Below are 20380 nucleotides of genomic sequence, written 5' to 3' on the forward strand. Positions count from 1 at the left end.
GATATCACTAACAATCAATAACAATTGAAAAAGGGTGCAATGAGAGTCAAGCAAAATTACACCTTTTATTGGCTAACTAAAAAGATACATGTAACAACACTCTGCTACTACAATTGAAAAAGGGTTTAACCATACAATTATAAAGAAGTAAATAACATCACTTAATAATAATCATATCTTTTGCAGATCATGTATGCATTAAAATAAATGTCATCTGCTGGAACACATGTATCTGGCTGTCTAGTGTGAAATGGACGCTGTATAGCGCCCGGCCTGGCACAAACTTACACAGAGGCACATATAAAAACACAAGACTTTTATTTTCTTCACCTGTGGGGCACGTCTTCCCCGCCAACCTTGCAGGCAATACACAGTCCCAAAAGCACTTAAACCACAACACACAACCCTTCTTCTGGCACTACCATTCCTCCCAGGCAACCTCGTCCTCTTCCTCTCGATTCTGGCCCTAAGTGCTGGTTGCCGGTCATTTTTATAGCCCACCCAGAAGTGTTGCAGGTGCTTGATCACCTGTTCCTGATTGCATTTCCGGACAGGGCTGTAGAGTTGTCCAAGTTTGCTCCGGGGTCCATGCAGCACTCCCTGGCGGCCACCCCAGCTCCCAAACGGGCTGTTGAGGACTCCATCTCCCATGGAGCCCTGCGGGAGGTTGAGGCATCACCGCCGGCCAGGAAGGCTGCCACCAAGCGCCCCGGGGGAGGTATTGAGTTGCCCATGGTTGCTCCCCCGGAACATAAGCAGCAGAGGTGTCCTAGCCACCCGCCACACTACCTTAAATGCTACATAGTACTTTTCTCTTTATTTTTAATGGAACACATCTAACAAAATTAAAAAAAAACTATAAAGTGATGCAAAGTTATGCAATGTGTCATCCCAAAAGAATATAACTGATTAGCTTCAAATTGTCTCTACTGTTAACTCTATTCATTGGTGTCATTTCTTTTTCTATTTTCTTGTATATATCCTCTATAAGAATTTGCCTGATCCTTGGTAATAAAAACTTTTTTTCTTGCTACTGCTGCTATTAGGGTCAGTTACTACAGTACAGCCTCACAAGCAGCATACTTATTTTCTATGTGGCAGTGCATGCCGTTATACAGCATTGGTGTTTCAGAACAATATTACACAGTTCATAGTAAATTTTGTCACCCTTTCATTCAAAATACTTCCAGACTAAGCTGCTGTACATATTTCAATCTTCATTTTTGATATTGGTGCCTCTTCTACTTTGAGTGTGAAACAATCTTATGTGCAGTTTAAGTAGTACTCTAATGTATGTATTTAAATAAACAATATGTCTCTAAGTAAGTTAGAATCAGGAAGTTAGTAAAATTTTGAAATGCAGTTATACTTTATAAGTTTATTTTGTTTATTCAGCTTAAACTTTTAATATTAGTTAATTGAACAATGGTAAGTGATTAACAACCCTAGTTTTTAGAGCAGAGTTAAAGAAGTCTCTCATACTAGATGCCAAACACAGTTGACTTATGAACTTAAAAAGTTCATGTGCAATAAATAAAATGTGCCACAGTAATGTGAGATAAAGTACTAGTAGGTTGTAATGCCATTTCTGTGAATAAGAGTCATAATTAATAAAAAAAATAAGGACATTTTATTTTTCTACAATTGTTTATTTCAAAGAAACAAATAAAATCAACTTGCCATTGTTTGAAATGTAGTTTCAGTTTATGAAGTTTAAAAGCATAGCATCTAATTAATATTATACCTTATCTTTGTTTTACTGCAAGAAAGGAGGGTAGAGGTTATGTCCCTTTCAGCTGAGCATGCAGTATTTAATCTGCTCTAAGCAGAGCAGTCAGAGGTCCAAGGAAAACAATAGAAGAATTGTGTTTCCACCAGGGTAGTGATGAGATACCAGTCAGCCAAAGAAGAAAAAAAGTTAATGCAGTTATTTGTGACTCTATGGATATATTAGTTTAAACTGTACTTAAATTAGTTTTTCTTTTTAAATACAAAGACCTGTATAACACATTTCCGTGTTTTATGTGATGTATAATCTGTGTATAGCATTTTTTTTTTGTAGATTAGATTCATGCCTCCAAGGTAGATTTAAAGAAGGAGGTATACTGTACTTGTTGAAAAGCATGAGGTAGTAGATATACAAATTAAGAAGTAGGTCTTGTTTGTCTTTGTATGAAACTTTTCTGTGATCTAGAGTCATGCAAACCATTTGTACTATTTTCTGCAAAATACAGTCGCAAACAGAAAATAAAATAAAAATGCTGTATTTTTGTTTGCAAAACATAGAACATAGAACATTTTTCATCAAAAAATATAGCTGTTAGCTACAAATACAATTACATGGACTGTGCAACAGTTACTTCACTTTTATATTAATACTCTACCAATATATGGAATCAATTAAATGCAATTAATTCCCCATTCTCTTATTTTGGTGCAATAGTTGGCTTTTAGGCCGGGTTTATACTTCATGCGATGTGATGTTTGCTCCTGCGGCCACTACTGCTACACAAGCATTGTACTGTTCATACTTGCGTGTGTGCTTTACATAAATCTTGAAGATTCCAGGTGGCCGTGTGAAATATCGTCACGGTGAGAAAACGTTCGGCTTCTCTGTGTTGTGAATTGCCTGAAACATCCATTAAAATTAAGAGGACACCTTGCCACAATATCTCTGAAAATGATGAATGTTTATTGATTAAAACCATCAATCCAGGGATGCGCCCATTCCAGCTAGCATCGGGCACGATGAAGCACAAGGCAAAAACAGTGCCTGGAAGGGGCATCAGCTCATCATAAGGTGAATATAAGCACACACATACACATTTTAGCATCCCCAAACCCAGAACATACTGTGGAAACCTACCAGGAAAACATGCAAACTCCAGGCAGGGAACACGAGGGATGTGACTCCCTACTGTGAGGCAGCAGCACTACTGCTCCTCCACTGTGTCCCCCACGAGTAATTATCAATAGTATTCATTATTTAAATGAAGTTAACAATTTATCTATAAAATGTAATATATATACTTTAATTCATTTCGTCATGAAAGTGATATCAAGTATAAACCTGAGGATTCTAAATGTAAAGAGAAGTGGAATATCATACATTTAATGTGTTCTTTGTGGCAATTGCTGCTTGCCTCTGCTGTCAGTTCAGGAGGAAGCCCCAGAAGCACATAGCGATTAACATCCGGGTCGGTTTTAAGATGACGTTTACGATGGTCTACTTTAATGATAAAATAAACTATGAGATTAAAGTAGACATTTCAAGATTAAAGCTGAAATTTCCACTTTAATCACAAAATAGACCCTTTCAATGTGTCCCTGATTTTTTTCTCTGTGGCTCAAATACGTTGTTGTGCATTCTGATGCTGTTATGAAGGTGCAAAAAAAAAAGACAGCACAGAAGATGGTATGTGAGGCCTTTGAAATGTATTGTGTCATTGTGTTGGGGAATATGCAACACTTGAATATAAAAGCACCACTAATACATTTGTATGTTGGCATTTTGCTTCACCACTTTGAACCACTCATCAAACGTCAAAGCACGCACATTGACCCTGTAGAATCTGCAAAGCAGCTTGCTGTCACATGTAAATAGTAAACAGATGCTGATGTCACATTCTGACATGATCACACTCTGCCCCCCGATTTTTTGCTGATACTGCAACTCATGCATGCGTCACATTAATTTCTAAGGACATTCTGAGATGACAGCTGGGAACGCGTGGTAGCCTTGATGCATGTGCGTACGTGTTCTGAGCATGAAGTATAAACTAGCTCTTAGACTGTCTTTAGATTTTCAGTTTCATATTAAAAAGTCACTACTCAGAATGTAGTGCCCAAGATTTGATCCTGCCTTGTTTCTGATGTGCTGGGTTATTCTCAAAACTCTCCAGTCCAAGTTTGCACTAAGTGAGGTGGATGTATGTATAGATGAATGGATGGATGGATGGATGGATGGAAGGACTACAGTGGTGACTCTATAGCCAGCTGTGTGAAGATGCAGCATTGTGTTATAAAGAAACAATCACTGTATGAGGTGTGATCAACAATTTTTGGTTCTATACTTTTAAAATTTAGCTTCATGGCATAATATTTTTGCAGCATATTTTATTGACTAATATAAGGCTCACCTGTTTATTAACAGGTGATCTTAATTTCACACCATATTGGACTTATGTGCATTTTAAAAACATGAATTGCATGGGGATTTAAGGAATTTTACAGGGTGGTCCAGATCTAATTATGCAGATCCAGATCGCCTGGATGACTTAGATTTATGCGGGGACGATTCCAGTTCGGCGCAAAGCAGATTCTTTATGTTATCAGTTCGCACACTTCTCAATGGTCTGGGATTTTTCAGGTGATTTTCTATGTAATAAACTTAATAAGTTATAACGTAATGAAAATTGCATAATTAGATCTGGATCACCCTATACTTCTAGGAATTATTCTAGGGTGACATTTTTTGGCTGATTTCAGTTTTTTGAATTCATACTTTTGGGCATTGAGAGAATACACTGTGTATTACATTTGTGGAAGACCAGATTATTTGGTTAATGAAAGACAACAGTCTGCCTGTAGCTAAATAATACGTGTGAATCCAAACAAGGCACTCTGTTTTGCTGGCACATATGAGTTATTTCATCAAAGCAATAAGAAAAAATGCAGTAGCATTTTATGTCAGCTTTTGCAAATGCATTAATGTCATTGTTTATGAAACGTATGTAATACATAGTTTATAATGTAATCAGCTAACACTTGCCTAGTTCTAACTATAACCATATTTAAAAAAATTACCATTTTTAAAAAAGCATGTTCTTGGCAAAATAGAATGCAGTAGATTTTGTATTTGAATGTTTTCTTTATTTTTACAGTATATGTAAGTAATAGCAATTAAAAAAGGCAGACTATAGTGACTCCAAAAACTGTGAGGCGGCATTTTTAGTCACACATACCAGGAGAAGGGACGCCAGAAAAAAACATGCAATGATCTTAACCAAAAAGTCAGTCTGCTTTTTCGTCAAACACTAATGCAAAACTCAAAAATCTTAGGCAAATACTTTCCCAAAAATTTTGTGTGACAGAGAATCACAATGAAGAAAATCATACAGTTGTCTTAAGAGGTTTAACTGCCAAACTCAGATAATGAGTAAGTGAACCAGCTGATCTTTATAAGGTAGCGTCTGCAATGTCACATGCTGAGTCTTTCTTAATAGTTATGTTATTGGGACAAATGGCATCACAGGAGTGCACTAGAAATCTGAAATACTCACTTTCATAACTCCATCAGACAATAATTTCCAAGAACATAAGTAAAGGTTAGGAAAAATGAAAGACAAAACAGATTATTATCCACATTTTCTAGGTATGTGCACCCCTCTCATCTTTTTATTAGTATATGTCAGATTGTTGTCTTTTATTTTTTTCTCATTGTGTACCTGCATATATTTTCTAAACATATGAAGCCTCAGGCGTCTGTTTTTAAGTTTCATATATATAACTTAACACTCATACATTATTTTGTGGCAAATATTTTCTTTTTAAATATTAATATTTTTGGGCATACATGTGCATGATATTAAAACTTTGAGATTAATTTTTTTTTAAATTTTTTATGTAAGAAGACTATGAACTTAGAAGAAACACCAATTAAGGATTTCATTTAAAGATATAATTAATGTGAAATTTTCCTTTTACTGTTCTGTTTTTCTGATGTAAAAATAAATATTCTTCAAAGAGATGTGCAGAAAAGCAAGTGATCTGAGATATGTTTTGTCAGATGAGTGAGGTCTATTTAAGTAGTAAGCTCAGCTGTGTTTTTATTAGTAGGGTAGCTGGTGAAATACCACGTTTAAACAGGATCCATAGTAATTACGTGTAAAGACTGAATTGTGTTTGGTCACTTAATGGGCACACAGAAGGTGAAGAATGGCAGGGAGGAGAACTTTAGAGAGAGAGAGAGAGAGTATAACTGAACAAAGCAGAACATGGATAGAGGTTGGTGGGGGATGTCCCTTTCTTTGCATATGGGCTTTTCTTGCCCAGAAAGTTCATTTACCAGCATTTTTTGTAGGCCTTTGTCTCTTTTAACTTTACAGTTTCAGACATAAAGAACTGTTTTGTGGGAATAAATGTGTACACTGCCTTTTTTGTACTTTGCATTGGGAAGTCAATAATATACTAACATTTAGTAAATGTGAGTACACATTTCCTCAGAGAATCTCATTAGAACACTTTATTAATCCCAAGGGGTAAGCATACTGATAAAAAACAATATTAAATTAAAGAGTGATAAAAATGCAGGTAAAACAGAAAATAACTTTGTATAATGTTAACGTTTACCCCCCCAGGTGGAGTTGAAGAGTCGCATAGTCTGGTAGAGGAACGATCTCCTCAGTCTGTCAGTGGAGCAGGACAGTGACAGCAGGCTGTTGCTGAAGCTGCTCCTCTGTCTGGAGATGATACTGTTCAGTGGATGCAGTGGATTCTCCATTATTGACAGGAGCCTGCACAGTGCCCGTTGCTCTGCCACAGATGTCAAACTGTCCAGCTCCATGCCTACAATAGAGCCTGCCTTCCTCACTAGTTTGTCAAGGCGTGAGGTGTCCTTCTTCTTTATGCTGCCTCCCCAGCACACCACCGCATAGAAGAGGGCACTCGCCACAACCGTCTGATAGAACATCTGCAGCATCTTATTGCAGATGTTGAAAGACGCCAGTCTTCTAAGGAAGTATGGTCACAGAGCATCAGTATTGGCAGTCCAGTCCAATCTATCATCCAGCTGCACTCCCAGGTAATTTATAGGTCTGCACCCTCAGCACACAGACGCCTCTGATAATCAACGGGGTCCAGGAGGGGCCTGGGTTCCCTAAAATCCACCACCAGCTCCTTGGTTTTGCTGGTGTTGAGGTCTAAGTGGTTTGAATCGCACCATTTAATAAAGTCCTTGATCAGGCTCCTATACTCCTCCTCCTGCCCACTCCTGATGCAGCACATGATAGCAGTGTCGTTAGCGAACTTTTGCACGTGGCAGGACTCCGAGTTGTATTGGAAATCCAATGTATATAGGCTGAACAGGACCGGACAAACTACTGTCCCCTGCGGCGCTCCTGTGTTGCTGACCGCAATGTCAGACCTGCAGTTTCCAAGACGCACATACTGTGGTCTTTAATTACATTACATTAGCTTTGTAATTTTATAGCCTTTCTTGTATACCTGGGCAAACTTTACCAACTATAATCTTTATTTTGGTAGGTAGTCAAGAAAATGACTTATGCTGTCTTATTCTGATACTTTACTGAAAATAATTTTATATTATTATACTGTAATTATCATTATTTATTATGTAATTAACCTGGGAAGTAATCTGTGTCATAGGTAAAGTTTCTGTGTTGATTAAATAAATGCCATTAACTTTATACTAGGAATGGTTCATTAACATAGCATTCTCTAAAGCATTTATTTCAATCAGGGTCATTGCGGGGTGGAGCCTATTAACAGAAGAATAGTGCAGGAGTCCTGGACAGAGTGCCAATCCACAAATCACACACATTCAGCAAATGTGGAATCTCCAATTAACCTAATTCAAACATCTTTTGGGATTTGGGAGGAAATTGAGGGTACCCAGTAAAGAGACTAGCCAGGCAAGTTAAAGTATCAACTTAACACAGTCTTTGGCCAGTCATAAGATTTGATTCTATTCTGTCAGTATTAACTAGTGAAATAGTTAAACAGTGAAAAATGGACACTCTTAAATGGATCCCTCTACTACTTCATTTTTTTGTGAAGCATATCTATAAGCAGGATGTCAACATATTTAACTTATGATCTTGCCCTTAGAAAAACTAGGTTAGGTACCTAAAAATGGGTAATTTTTAACCGTCTCTACAATATTCTTATGGTTTACGTTATCAAATACCTCAGCCAGGCTACTTTATTAGTAACTTTACAGTTACAGGTACAGTTTTTGCACTCATTTTTTCAGTCAGAAAAACCTTAGTAGTAGTTATAAAGTCTGTCAGTTGAATACTGACTAAAGTTTAGAATGTTTAAAAAAACAGGCATTTTAAGGGATGGTAAATACAAGGTAAACATTTCTGGTTTGATGTTTAGCCAGATTGTCCAGTTTAGAGCAAAAGGTTCATCAGTAGTGTTAATATTAAGCATAAGGAGTGTCACACTCAGGTTCTGGAGGGCAACAGTGGCTTCAGGTTTTCATTTTACCATTTTTGTAATTTGTAAGCAATTAATGCTGATCCTTCTATATAAAAGTGGTCGGGATTGTCCTTCCGTTCCGTGAGTGCTACGCAGGCGCGGAGTTTCACACATGCCCCATCCATTTTGCAATGCACAATGGGAATTGTAGTTTCGTTTTTCCAGGTAAAAGATGATTTTCTACTCCAGACTGTGCGAGTAGCACGGAGTTTCACACACGCCCCGTCCATTTTGCAATGCACGATGGGATTTGTAGTTTTGTTTTTCCAGGTAAAAGATGATTTTCTACTCCAGACTGTGCGATATCTTCTTCTTCTTTCTTACTATATAAAAGCGGTCGGGATTCACCTTCCGTCCCGTGAGTGGAAAGCGTAGCGGTATTCCGCTTATCACAGACTTACTACTTGCAGCTTGCGGTACGAAGCGACATGATGTGAGCAGAGTTCTGGTGCTCCCATCGTTCCCTTGCTTTTTTTGTGTGCGATGCGCTGGAAAAATACACAAAATTATGTCTCAGGAAATAATTAATGTTGATGGAGTACAAATGCCTCACCGCGTAGTAAATATCAGGGGGGTTCAAAAGGGCGACCTCAATATAGAAAAAAATTTAAATTTCATCACAAAAATAACAGAAACTACGAGTATTAAGGTAATACTGCTCAAATGCAATATAACCAAATTAATGAGTTTGTATAAAATATCAAATTGATCTACATATTGAATTGCCTTAACAAGTGGTCAACTTAAAAGTCGGTCGTCTTAAAAGGCGGGTGAGCCTAGTAGGACATAATTCTTGTGTGTTTCATAGCTTTGCCTCTCCTTAAATGTCGAATGCTGTTTTGTTTACTAAATATAAATGCTGTATTCATTGCATATATACAGGTAGAGCAACTTACCTGTGACTTAGTTGCTAGATAAAAATTAATCGGAATTCAGCTACAAAGGAAAATTTGAGTATTTTATGCATTTGTTTGTATCTGCAGAATGACTTAACCTGACTGTCTTACCGGACACCTACCTGCATTTACATATGCATACTCTGGTTGAAGGCCCAAAATTGAACACAATATCCTCTCCACAGGCTCCAAACCACTCCAGAATATGCTAATTTTATAATAAACACAGTGCTGTCTTTTTTCCTGTTCTTCCTTTCTCTTCCACCTCTTAAAATGAGTGTTATCCTCCTATGCTTCCAATTCCAACTCATCTGGATGACAATGAAGATTAGGCGGGCTCCTTTAAAGCCAGACAGTATTACATACAAGAAACACTTGCAGGCCAGGCAGAACCTCCATGTGACAGGGGAACCTTCACTTGGCAGTTCCCTCCAGCAGTTTCTAAAGGACTGAAACCCTGGCTACTGGATTCTCAGCCAGATGGCCACATGGCCTTGGGAAGTAGTTTCCCTCTGTCCATCCACTATATTGATTTCCTAGCTGGGCAAGGATCACCCACGTCATACATTATTATATATCATATATGTTTATATTTTCTCATTGTATGTAAGTATGTGCCGTATACAGTATATTCTTTGTCCTCTCAACCTGAAATGTCATGGATTAAGTGACATTTGCTTAGTTTAGCATGGCTTTTACAAATTTTTCACAGTTTCTAAATAAACCACAATTGAATAATAGCGAATAACATTGACTTTGGCTTTTAATGTTGATTTAACTTCTGAAAACAAATGACTATTAAGGTATATCATCAACACAGGAGTCTCCAGAACAATAGGAGCTTTTTCAAGTTTTTTCTTGTGGCCAAGGCCTTAGCTGTTCAGGTGGCTTGGCTAAAGGAAACATCCAAAGGCTTAAAGAATCCCAACCAAAAGGTTCTGGGATGTTAATTGTTGTTATAAACAAACAACCAGCAAGCAGCATGTTGTGTTATCTATTTACAAGAATTAGGCAAATTAATAATGCCATACTCTACACACACCTTACTCTCCGTTTCTGTTTGCAAAATGTTTGGCAGTTTTTTAGATTATGTAAAAAACCTTGTGCTGGACCTCTAGCTTTGCCTTGTTGTGTAACTTGTTTCTGAATGGTTAGATTCAAAATGATCTTTTCTTACAACCCCAGTAATTTTAGAAAAAGGTGAATTACTTTTATATATGCTGTATATACATATAAATGCAAGCGAAACAGACTATGCGTTAATAAATAAACAGAGTAAAATTCACTTATTTATGTAGTAAATCCTTCAACCTGCTTAAATTTTATGTATCTTTTAGAACAAAATATTGAGACGATTATATAGTCTTATTCTCTTTTTAGGTTTTTCATTTATTATACATTAGTAAGCAATATATAACCAAAATGATAGTGTTACACAATCTTTAGGGACTTGCCATCTGTAAAATTAATTACTGAGACTGAGTTTACTAAGATGTAGTTTTTATATATGCAGACATGTTTTTGTAATGCACAAAGTTAGAGAACCTGATGAAAGGCTTATTTGTTTTGATTGCATATTGAAACAGGATTTCAAATTGAGCAATATCAGCAGTGTTTTTAATGTGTAGATGGAAAGTCTATAGCTTTTGAAAAATCTCTGTATAATCACAAGTAACTCATTTGCAGTTCAGGTTCAGTCAACTGTGTAATAAGCAGAGAAACCATTCAATGACCTGTTTTGAATAAAGACTGATTAACCTCATCAGACTTGTGGAGCATTTTGGGTTAAGGGAATGTGGTTCACAGCATCAGCTAAATATGTGGTAAGGCATATTTACTTTAGTTGACAAGCTTCAATTGGTACAGAGCTTGCTTTTCATTCTGTGGTAAATGAGCTGCAACTTGAATGTTTAAAACTAGAATTGTGGGAGAAAATGTTGGGTTTCATAAAATAGAGCATACCTTTAGAGTACGGTTACAAACTTAGTTGATATCCTAAAAATAAATTTAAACTGTCCTTCACGCAGTAACTTTGATTAGTAATTTTCACATTGTGGTCAGTGGAAAATAAGGTGAACAAGTGTGTTTGTAAAATGTATATTTAAAAGCCTTTACATCTATCATAGAGTGTTGCTGCTCAATGCCCCTGGATCTGTATAACCAGTAAACCCCCGATTCTCTAAAGAATCGCAAATCCAAGAATGGCAATCACTTTCTGTTCCCGCCGATCTTTGGAGGGATGAAAAATGATGGAGGGTGGGAGGATCCTGGGAAAGTTTTCATTTAATTAAATAAATATATTTGTAATAAAATTAACCAATTTATTAAAACTAAAATTGAAATTTAATTGTTATATTATTTAAGTCCAAAATGTCTTTGAGATGCTGCACTTATAAGTAAAAAAATATCAGAGTGCAAAGGTTTAAATGAAGTAAATTGGAAACAAAAAATTCATAAAATGGTAAATTTAAAATAGTTAATCAAAAATTTCTATATAAACAACATTTTTGGTAAAGATGGTTTCCTGTCCTTGAATTAGCTGTCCCTGGTATGGAGTAGTTAAAACCTTCACTTTAACGTCACATGAACACCGGACTCTTGAAAAGGCAACATAAAGTTGTCCATGTCGTGGATAAACTGCGTCATCTAGATCTAACACGTAAATTTGGGCAAATTTGAGGTCGTGATTTAGTTCAGGAGGCACTTTTCCAATCCGGTGCAACACGTGAAAGCAGTATGGCCCGTTCCCAGGTGGTGGCTTGATATTTACCCCGGTAGATGCAAAAGAAAATAAATTATTGTAGGATCTAATGCACTCCATAAAGCTTTTACTTTCGGGTACGTCATTAGTCAAAAGCTTTCATAAATATTCAGGATATTCATCCAAAGGAGGCAGCTTAACTTGACCCTTTTGAGAATGTGTAAACTCGTCAGTTGTATTGCCAGTTTTTTCTTCAAGGAAGTTAAGTGAATGACAATGACTGCAAGTTACACTCATTAATCCCAATGAATTTTCATGAACAGTGGACTCATTATAGAATGCGTTCTCAGCTAACTGGTGGAATTGTTCAGCGGCTGTCCGTCGTTCCTCTCTTTGGCTTTTTCTTTGTTGGAATACTGAACTTCTTAAACGCTTCTCCCGTTGTTCTGTTGTCTCGTTTGCACGCCTATCCGATACCTGAGCTCTTTCTTCTTCCTTTGCTTCTGGTGTTTCAGAAGCGCGTTGTAGGCGCCTTCGTTTATTGTTTTTATCCATGTGGTCTCGTTTTTGTTTTTCTGTGGTTGTGTCGTTAGCTAGAAGTCATTTGCTGTTAGGAATCATAATTGAACTACTTTTAACGCTGAATTACCCTAATGTGATTCAAATATGCCACACTGACAGCTGCTACATTAACTGCTGGCACAGTGGATTCGAGCACACTGACTGCTGCCACTGTGGAGTGGAATACTGCTGGCACTGTGTAGTGGAGTAATGCTGGCACTGTGGAGTGGAGTACTGCTGGCGCTGTTGAGGCACACTCACTGCTGGCATTGCACGCTTTACGTGAAATTTATTTTACAGGTTGTGTTGTGTTGTTTGGGCGCCACCTACTGACTCTGGAAAGCCGCTGGGTTTGACTCTGGGGCGCTGAGGCGCTGTGCACTTTCGCTTTCAGTGCGTCTGGCCTCAGGCATCCGTGCATATATACAACCTTCGTTTAGTAATATAAAAGATTGGGAGACAGTATTTTTCTATGAGAGTGAAAATATGAAAAAATATGACAATATTTTAAAGCCGTTGTTACTTTTAGTATTTATATATTTTATATTATAGATAGTGAGTATCATACTATTTCACAGGTATTGTTATCAAATCATATGTATTTCAATTTAGAGGTTTTAGAGGTCACTGACTTAATTTTTCATCATAAGGATCATAGCTATTCTTATACTACAGTTTATAAGCTTGAGTAGATCATAGATGCACTTTGAACTATTAAATGTACGTCAATTGAATTTAGTGTCAGTGAAGAACACACTGTGTACCCTGCCAGAATGGTCATCTTAACCTTCCCTCACTCAAGCAATCCATTTATTAGGCTGTGGAGTTTATGCCTTTGTACATTAGCACAATTATTCTATTAGGATATAATATAATGTGTTAAATATAGTGCTGCAAAAGTCAGTTAATTAATTAATCTAAATATTTTAATAAAAACATAAACACTTTGCATTTTATTTGTGGTATTTATGGGTTTTAGACAGAAATAGTGCTTGGTGCTTCCTCTTTTAATTAGTGACTTTTTGTAACTATCGTAACTTAGCTGTACACTTAAGGATTAAGTATGCTAATTACCGGTATATAGTACAAATAAACAAGCTTTATTTATATAGTACCTTTTACAGCTGACTCCCTATGACCCCGATGAGAAGGTTAGAAAATAAATGGAGAAATAGGTGGATGGAAGAATGGATAAGTGAATGGACCTTTTTATAGTGGTAACCATAAAAAAAGCTTTTAACAGTACATGTACACACCTGTAGCATATTAAAGGACTGCAACAGGGTCACACAGTGAGTTAAATTCAGGAAGTGAATCGGCAGTATTATGTTTAAAAATATTGTACTTGGAAAACTTTTGGGGATAATGTTTAAAACATTGACAGTTACAGTATGTAATTTTCAGCTTTTAAGTTTTCATGTGCTACCTATGCATTAATTTCATCTCTTAAGGAGGTATCACTTTAATGAATTTGTATACAAATTAAGAAATTTTTATTTTGAAAAAATGAGTGCTTCTTATATTTAAAACATTGTGTGAAGTTAGATAAAAAAAAATACCATGTTATTTTAACAACCCACTTTCTGTTTTATAATTGGCAGTAGCATTGTTAAACAGACTCTGTATTCTCTTGTAGTTATTTATTTTTAGCTTTTTCTACATTTCTCTGAAATATTACACCTTAAGTTTTACCGTTTGTTTCAAGCTGGCAAATAAGCCTTTTGAAATGCTTTGTGAATGCAACTATTATTTTAAAGTTTTCTGTTTATGACAAGGCATTATATTAAGCTGTTATTTTATTATATATATTTGGTGTGCTGTTCTATTCTATGTTGTAATCCAATAAAGAAGACTGGCTTACTTTTCATCCTTTTTTGTCAGGTGCATTATTGAAGAGAGATAATGTAACAGTATCATTCTCTTTTATTTATATGGGATCCTGTCATGATCACCACCAGTTTGTATATCTCCATAGCAAGTACACAGAGAATTTCATATCACTTGCACTTCATTCCATATTATACAACCTGCTATGCCAGAGTCCTGTTTATAGAGTATAGCTCAGAAACCACCAAATCCTGTTGATGAATTAATTTTCTTAGGGACTGTGAATCTGAAATGTTAAATATTATGAAATAGTATATATTGTCCTTTACTAAACATCGTCACATTCTGTTGTAATGCATTTTTAGTTGCTGTTTACTGTGCCTGTTGCATCAAAAGCATGTCTCCAGACTTTGAAAAGTGAATGTGCTCATTGCCAATTAATGTATAAGCTGTTTTTTATTGTTTATGATATGACCATTGCAAATACAGATATGACTATTTTTTCATGTCATGATATTTTTATATATGTTTCATTCAAGTAACCTTCAAAATTAAACACTTCAGCAATTGCCTCATTATATTTTTTCACAAACATTAATGAACTGAAGATATTTGTTCTCTTTTTCTGCAGGTTTTCCAACTGGCTTATGTCATTATAAAATCTGCTAATTCCCCTCGACCCGGGAACTGGATTCTAGAGCGCTCTATAGATGGTATTGAATTTCAGCCTTGGCAATTCTATGCAATAAGTGACACTGAATGCCTTACAAGATACAACGTTACACCAAGGCTTGGGAACCCAACCTACAAATATGATGATGAAGTAATCTGCACATCCTACTATTCCAGACTCGTCCCCTTTGAACATGGAGAGGTAATGGTGAAATCCAATGGTAAAATACCCCAGTTACCTCTTTTATCATCACATATGTAGTGTGCTTCTTGTGTTTTTTTCTTACACACTTCTCTCTTTCAAGTATTAGTCCTTAATATGTTGTTATATGGAATTGTACTTAAGATGAGTTAACATTTGAATTCTAATTGATGGATGTATCTCATAAACTTACAAAATACATATATTAACAATTATGTTATTAATTCAGTTTATTTTTGTATAGCACTTCCCAAGTACAGGCTCAGAGTGCTTGAACATTTTAACTACAGTAAATTATAAACATTACAGGGTTTACGTTCAAAAGCACACAAATTACATTGAACTGAAAGTAACATAGATTATTTTTAATGATTAAAATAAATATTGACACTATAAAGTCCACTGACGTTAGGTTTCAGATATCAGCAGTTGAGATATGAGGAGACAAAATCAAAAACTCCAAGCATTAGTACTACAGGAGAAAATGAACTTTTTGGGGGCCAATGAGTTGGTATTTCAAGTCACAGTCAGAGCAAAACAAACTCACAGTTCTGATGGTCAAAGCCAATAGATTGCCCCTTCCCATCGTGGTCTTTAACAAAATCAAAGCAATGTTCAATGTACATGAACATTGTAATATGAAAAACATTTATCATTTTATGACTGAGTTTTACGAAACATAATATGTATGGTCACATTTTACATTGGCAGAACAAGATGATTTGCAATGTAGCATTGACTCCAGTTGTCTCAGTAGGATACATGACAAGAGAAAGAAAACCGAGTAGGGTTAGCAACTGTTTGGTGAATCTACAAAAGCAGAAGCAACCAGCCAACAATGGTACACAAAACAAAAGCAAAATGATAGTGCCCACAGAAAGCCAAGATGAAGATCAAGCCAAGATGATCTTATTATGATGATGAAACCAGAAATGGTGTGATGAAATGCAGTACTTGGATGACATCATGGCTTTTCAAGTTGAATGAAGTTGTGTTAGTGGCTGTAAGCAGAAGTTCAAAGATGTTAGACTGCTATCTAGTGCTTATTTGCTTCAAATGAGTAAAAGTTGCTTCCCACATGTTTTACTTGTAACCCTAAAAGAGAAAAACTAAGCTCCTATATGTATTGTATTGTTTTAAAAAGAGTTTGGAATCACCCAAAAATGTATATGTTTTTGACAGAAATTGATACCTTATTTAATTAAGGAACCATTGAATGATTTAAACATATAGACATGACAAAAACAACAACATTTATTTATAGTACATTTTCATACAGATGGCGTAGCTCAAAGTGCAAAGTTTATATGAAACAAAAATAAGATTAGGCAATACTAAGTAACAAAGAATAAAGTACGGTCAGATGGCCAGGAGGACAGAAAAAGCAACAAAAACTCCAGATGGGCAGGAGGAAAAAACTAAATCTGCATGGGTTCTAAGGCCAAGAGACTCCGCTGCCCCAAAGGAAATGCTACCTAACATAAAAGATCTAAATCAGTCTTCATGGCTTTTAAGCTTCACGTGAAAGACTTTTATGATGATGGATTGAAGGCAGTACTCCAGATGTCTACATGGCCATCAGTCAATGTAGGGTCTGTGTTGGGCTTTGATCAGGAACCAGAAAAAGAATGCCAGAGAATAGTAGGGATTAGTATGGACTGTGGAGCCTTGATAAAAATGATAATTCTCATGCTCATATAGCCTAACAGGGATACACTAAAATGTAGCTATGAGAAATCCATGTTAAAATAACGTGTTTTTAGCAGTTTTTTAAAATGCTGCATCGTATTAGCCTGGCGAATTTCTATCGGTAAACTATTTCAGATTTTAGGTACATAACAGCAGTAGGCTGCCTTCTAAGATTAGCTCTTGGAATTATCAGCAGACACTCATTTGTAGATCTAAGGTTAAGATTTGGAGTGTAAGGTGACAGGCATTCCAAAATATAGGACGGATATTTAAGGCTTTGTAAACCATTAGCGGTATTTTAAAGTCAATTCTGCATGGCATGGGTAACCAATGTAATAACATCAAAACTGGAGAGATATGCTCATATTTTCTTTTCCTGGTTAACATTCTGGCAGCTGCATTCTGCACTAGTTGCACCTGATTGATGGCTTTCTTGGGTCGTGCTAAAAGTGCATTACAGTAATCTAGTCAACAAAGAAACAAAAAAAAAACGTGAATTAATTTTTCAGCATCTTGCAGAGTTCTAAAGTGAAAAAATGCTGTCTGGTAATCTGATTAATATGTGATTTAAAATGTAGGTCAGTGTCAATAATTACCCCTAAATTCTTTACCTCTGTCTTGACTTTTAAGCCTAATGGATCAAGTTTATTTATGATACCCTCACTATATTCATTTTTACCAATAGCTAAGATTTCTGTTTTCTCCTTATTTAGTTTGAGAAAATTACTGCTTATTCATTCAGAAATGCAAGTATGACATTGGGTCAGTGAACCAAGAGAGTCTGAGTTATCAGGCACTATTAATAAATACTGCTGTGTGTGTACACAACAGCATTTGTGTACAGCATAACAGTGGCAGCTCATTTTAGATAATCTGACCTAGTGGGAGCAAAGAGATCAAAAAAAGCAGCGGACCCAGGATAGGTCCTTGTGGAACAACGTATAGAATATTTTGTGTCTTCGAAGTATAATTACCACAACTAACAAAGAATTTTCTACCTGTTAAGTAAAAATCTAACCAATTTAAGACATTGCCAGAGGCCCATCCACTGACTTAAGGCATTTTATAAGAATATTGTGATCAAAAGTATCAAATGCTGCATTCAGATCTAAGAGGATGAGAACAGATAAGCAGCCTTTGTCCGCATTAACTTGCAAGTCATTTACTACTTTAAAGAGTGCAGTGTGTATAATGTGATTTGTTCTAAAACCTGACTAAAAAAATAGCATGCTTATTCAAATGATCATTAAGCTGTGTGATGACTGCCTTTTCTAGAATTTTACTTAAGAAAGGCAGGTTAGAAGTACCTCTAAAACTGTCAAAAACAGAAGAGTTGAGGTTATTTTTCTTCTGCAGGGGTTTAACATCAGCAGTCTTAAGACAGTCTTGGAAGACCCCCATATCTAATGATGAGTTTGCTATGTCAAGCACACTATCAGCTAACACATCGGAAACTTCTTTGAAAAAAGGTTGTTGGTATTGGGTCAAGGATGCAAGGGGGGGTTTCAGTTGAGAAATTATTCTGGATATATGCGGTAAATCCATCCTGGTGAAAGAATTTAATTTGCTTAAAAAGGAATACTCAGATTTAATAGGATCAGCTTTGGTGGGGATATACTATATTATTTCTAATATCATTTATTTTATGTTTAAAAAATATAGCAAGTTTCGCTAGTAGTTTTTGAAAGCATTCCATTGAGTGACCTGGATTTAACAAACGATCAATAGTAGAGAGTAAAACTTATTATTATTTATAATTTTAGAGAAGTAGCACCAGCTCTCCAGGCGGACTGTGTTGTTATATTTTGTTATTTTTAGCCTTCAATATTTCATAGTGAACTATCAATTTAGTTTTTCTCCAATTACGTTCAGCTGTCCAGTACACTGAAAAAAAATGTGATGATTCACACTTAATATTTTTAATCTGAACCAATATAATTCTTTTTAGCTTATTGATCTCACAATTTTTAAGTTGAGGCAAATCATTTAGAGTGATTGGGTGCAATTCACTTGTTTTTTTACTGAAGTAAATCTATTTTTTAAGTTGTTCTTCTTTTTTGGCAGTTGGAAAGCCATCAAACAGGAAAGTTCAACTGAAAGAATATACAAACGGCCCCTCAAACACAGCACATGAACAACCTAAAATATTAAGTTAAATGAAATAGGATTTGTATGTTTATTCCCTCCACCATAACTTAATTTGGTACAAAAATTTATTTTTTTACTTTGGTTGAGACCTGAAACCAAATATTTCAAGCTGCAACACTAAATGACTAAACTTAAGTTGCTTGAAAGAGAAAATTTACGTTGAATGGACAACATCAATGTTATACTTTTTTCAGTTTATGTTGATCTTTAAATCAGACACTTTTTGGATCTTCCATGGTATAATAGTGCGGGAGGGTTTTTTAACCAGTGTTTCGGGGCAACTACGTCAGTGCCAGCTCTCACTTTAACATTACAATTTTTCTCCTTACTATTTACAATATTAGCACTATTGTAGTAAGCACTACAAACTGACTGGTTGTTTAGAATGTTAGCAAACTTTGAAGCTGCAGATTTATCAAAACACTTTTTAACAATATGCTTCTCATTGGTTGTATAGCTATCAGTATTTCTACTTTAAATAATATGAAAAAATGGTCAGATAAAACGATATCCACGATCTGCCTCACATTAAGTTTTAATCCTGTGGTAATCACTAAATATCATATTATATAATAGCATATTATTAATAATACTGCAAATAGTTAATACTGCTTGAAATGACTGATTTATAATTTGTTTTCAGCAATTATTGCTCCAGTCTGTTTCTTTCAAAAAATAAAAATATCTGGGTGATTGCAAACTTTTGAAAACTAATGTACTCTTTCATTAATTTCACCTACCTGCCTGGTACTTTACAATATACTGTATTTTGTTAGTAGATTTAAGTCAGCTTTGAGTACTTTTTTTCATTATAACATTAATGATAACAAACTTTGGATACATTACCATCCAATAGTGATTGCCGAAGCACCTTCAGTATACCTCGTTCCTGTGACTATTATATTGTTCAAATATCGCAATTTGGGACAGTATCTAGGAATTAGTGGATATCTCTCATTAAAGTCACTGCTCATTACTTCACCACCGGAAAGACTAAAGTAGAGTTTGTGGTACTACAGTAACCAGAAAAACTAACAATAATAAATGCTTGCCAAAAGTTTGTAAAGATACTATTGAAATGTATTGTAGAAATTGAGCCAAAAGTAAAACATTTTTGTTAACATGAACCTTGTTATATGGAGAAATGTTGTAGGGTTAATAATGTAATAATTATATCAAAATGTGGGTTAAACAGCAAATACGCTATTATATAGGTGAAATACAAAATCATAGCTTTGGTCAAAAACTGGGAACCATCCCTAGGTCGGACAGTAATTGTATGAATATTCATAATTGTATGAATATACTGTATATAATATACAATAAAGAAAATGATCATTTCACCTAAAGTTCAGAATATTGTAACTCTCTTTTGCTTATTGTAAGGACTGAGATTTCTGAAAATAAAGTAATATAAAAAGCATACTATCAGTCAAAAGAACTTCTGCATAGCCTAAATAG

The 20380-nt window shown here is 35.5% G+C and overlaps 1 protein-coding gene across 1 annotated transcript in view; it reads left to right on the top strand.

The window, feature by feature from the left end:
* lama1 (laminin, alpha 1) overlaps positions 1–20380 on the top strand; it is a 186861-nt gene that overhangs the window by 36256 nt on the left and 130225 nt on the right. Inside the window, exon 4 of the mRNA XM_039754802.1 lies at positions 14840–15082. Within this exon, the coding sequence (XP_039610736.1) occupies positions 14840–15082 (243 nt within the window). The remainder of the gene's footprint in view (positions 1–14839; positions 15083–20380) is intronic.

This window comes from Polypterus senegalus, chromosome 5 (genome assembly GCF_016835505.1).
Source record: "Polypterus senegalus isolate Bchr_013 chromosome 5, ASM1683550v1, whole genome shotgun sequence".
NCBI classification, from domain to species: Eukaryota; Metazoa; Chordata; class Cladistia; order Polypteriformes; family Polypteridae; genus Polypterus; species Polypterus senegalus.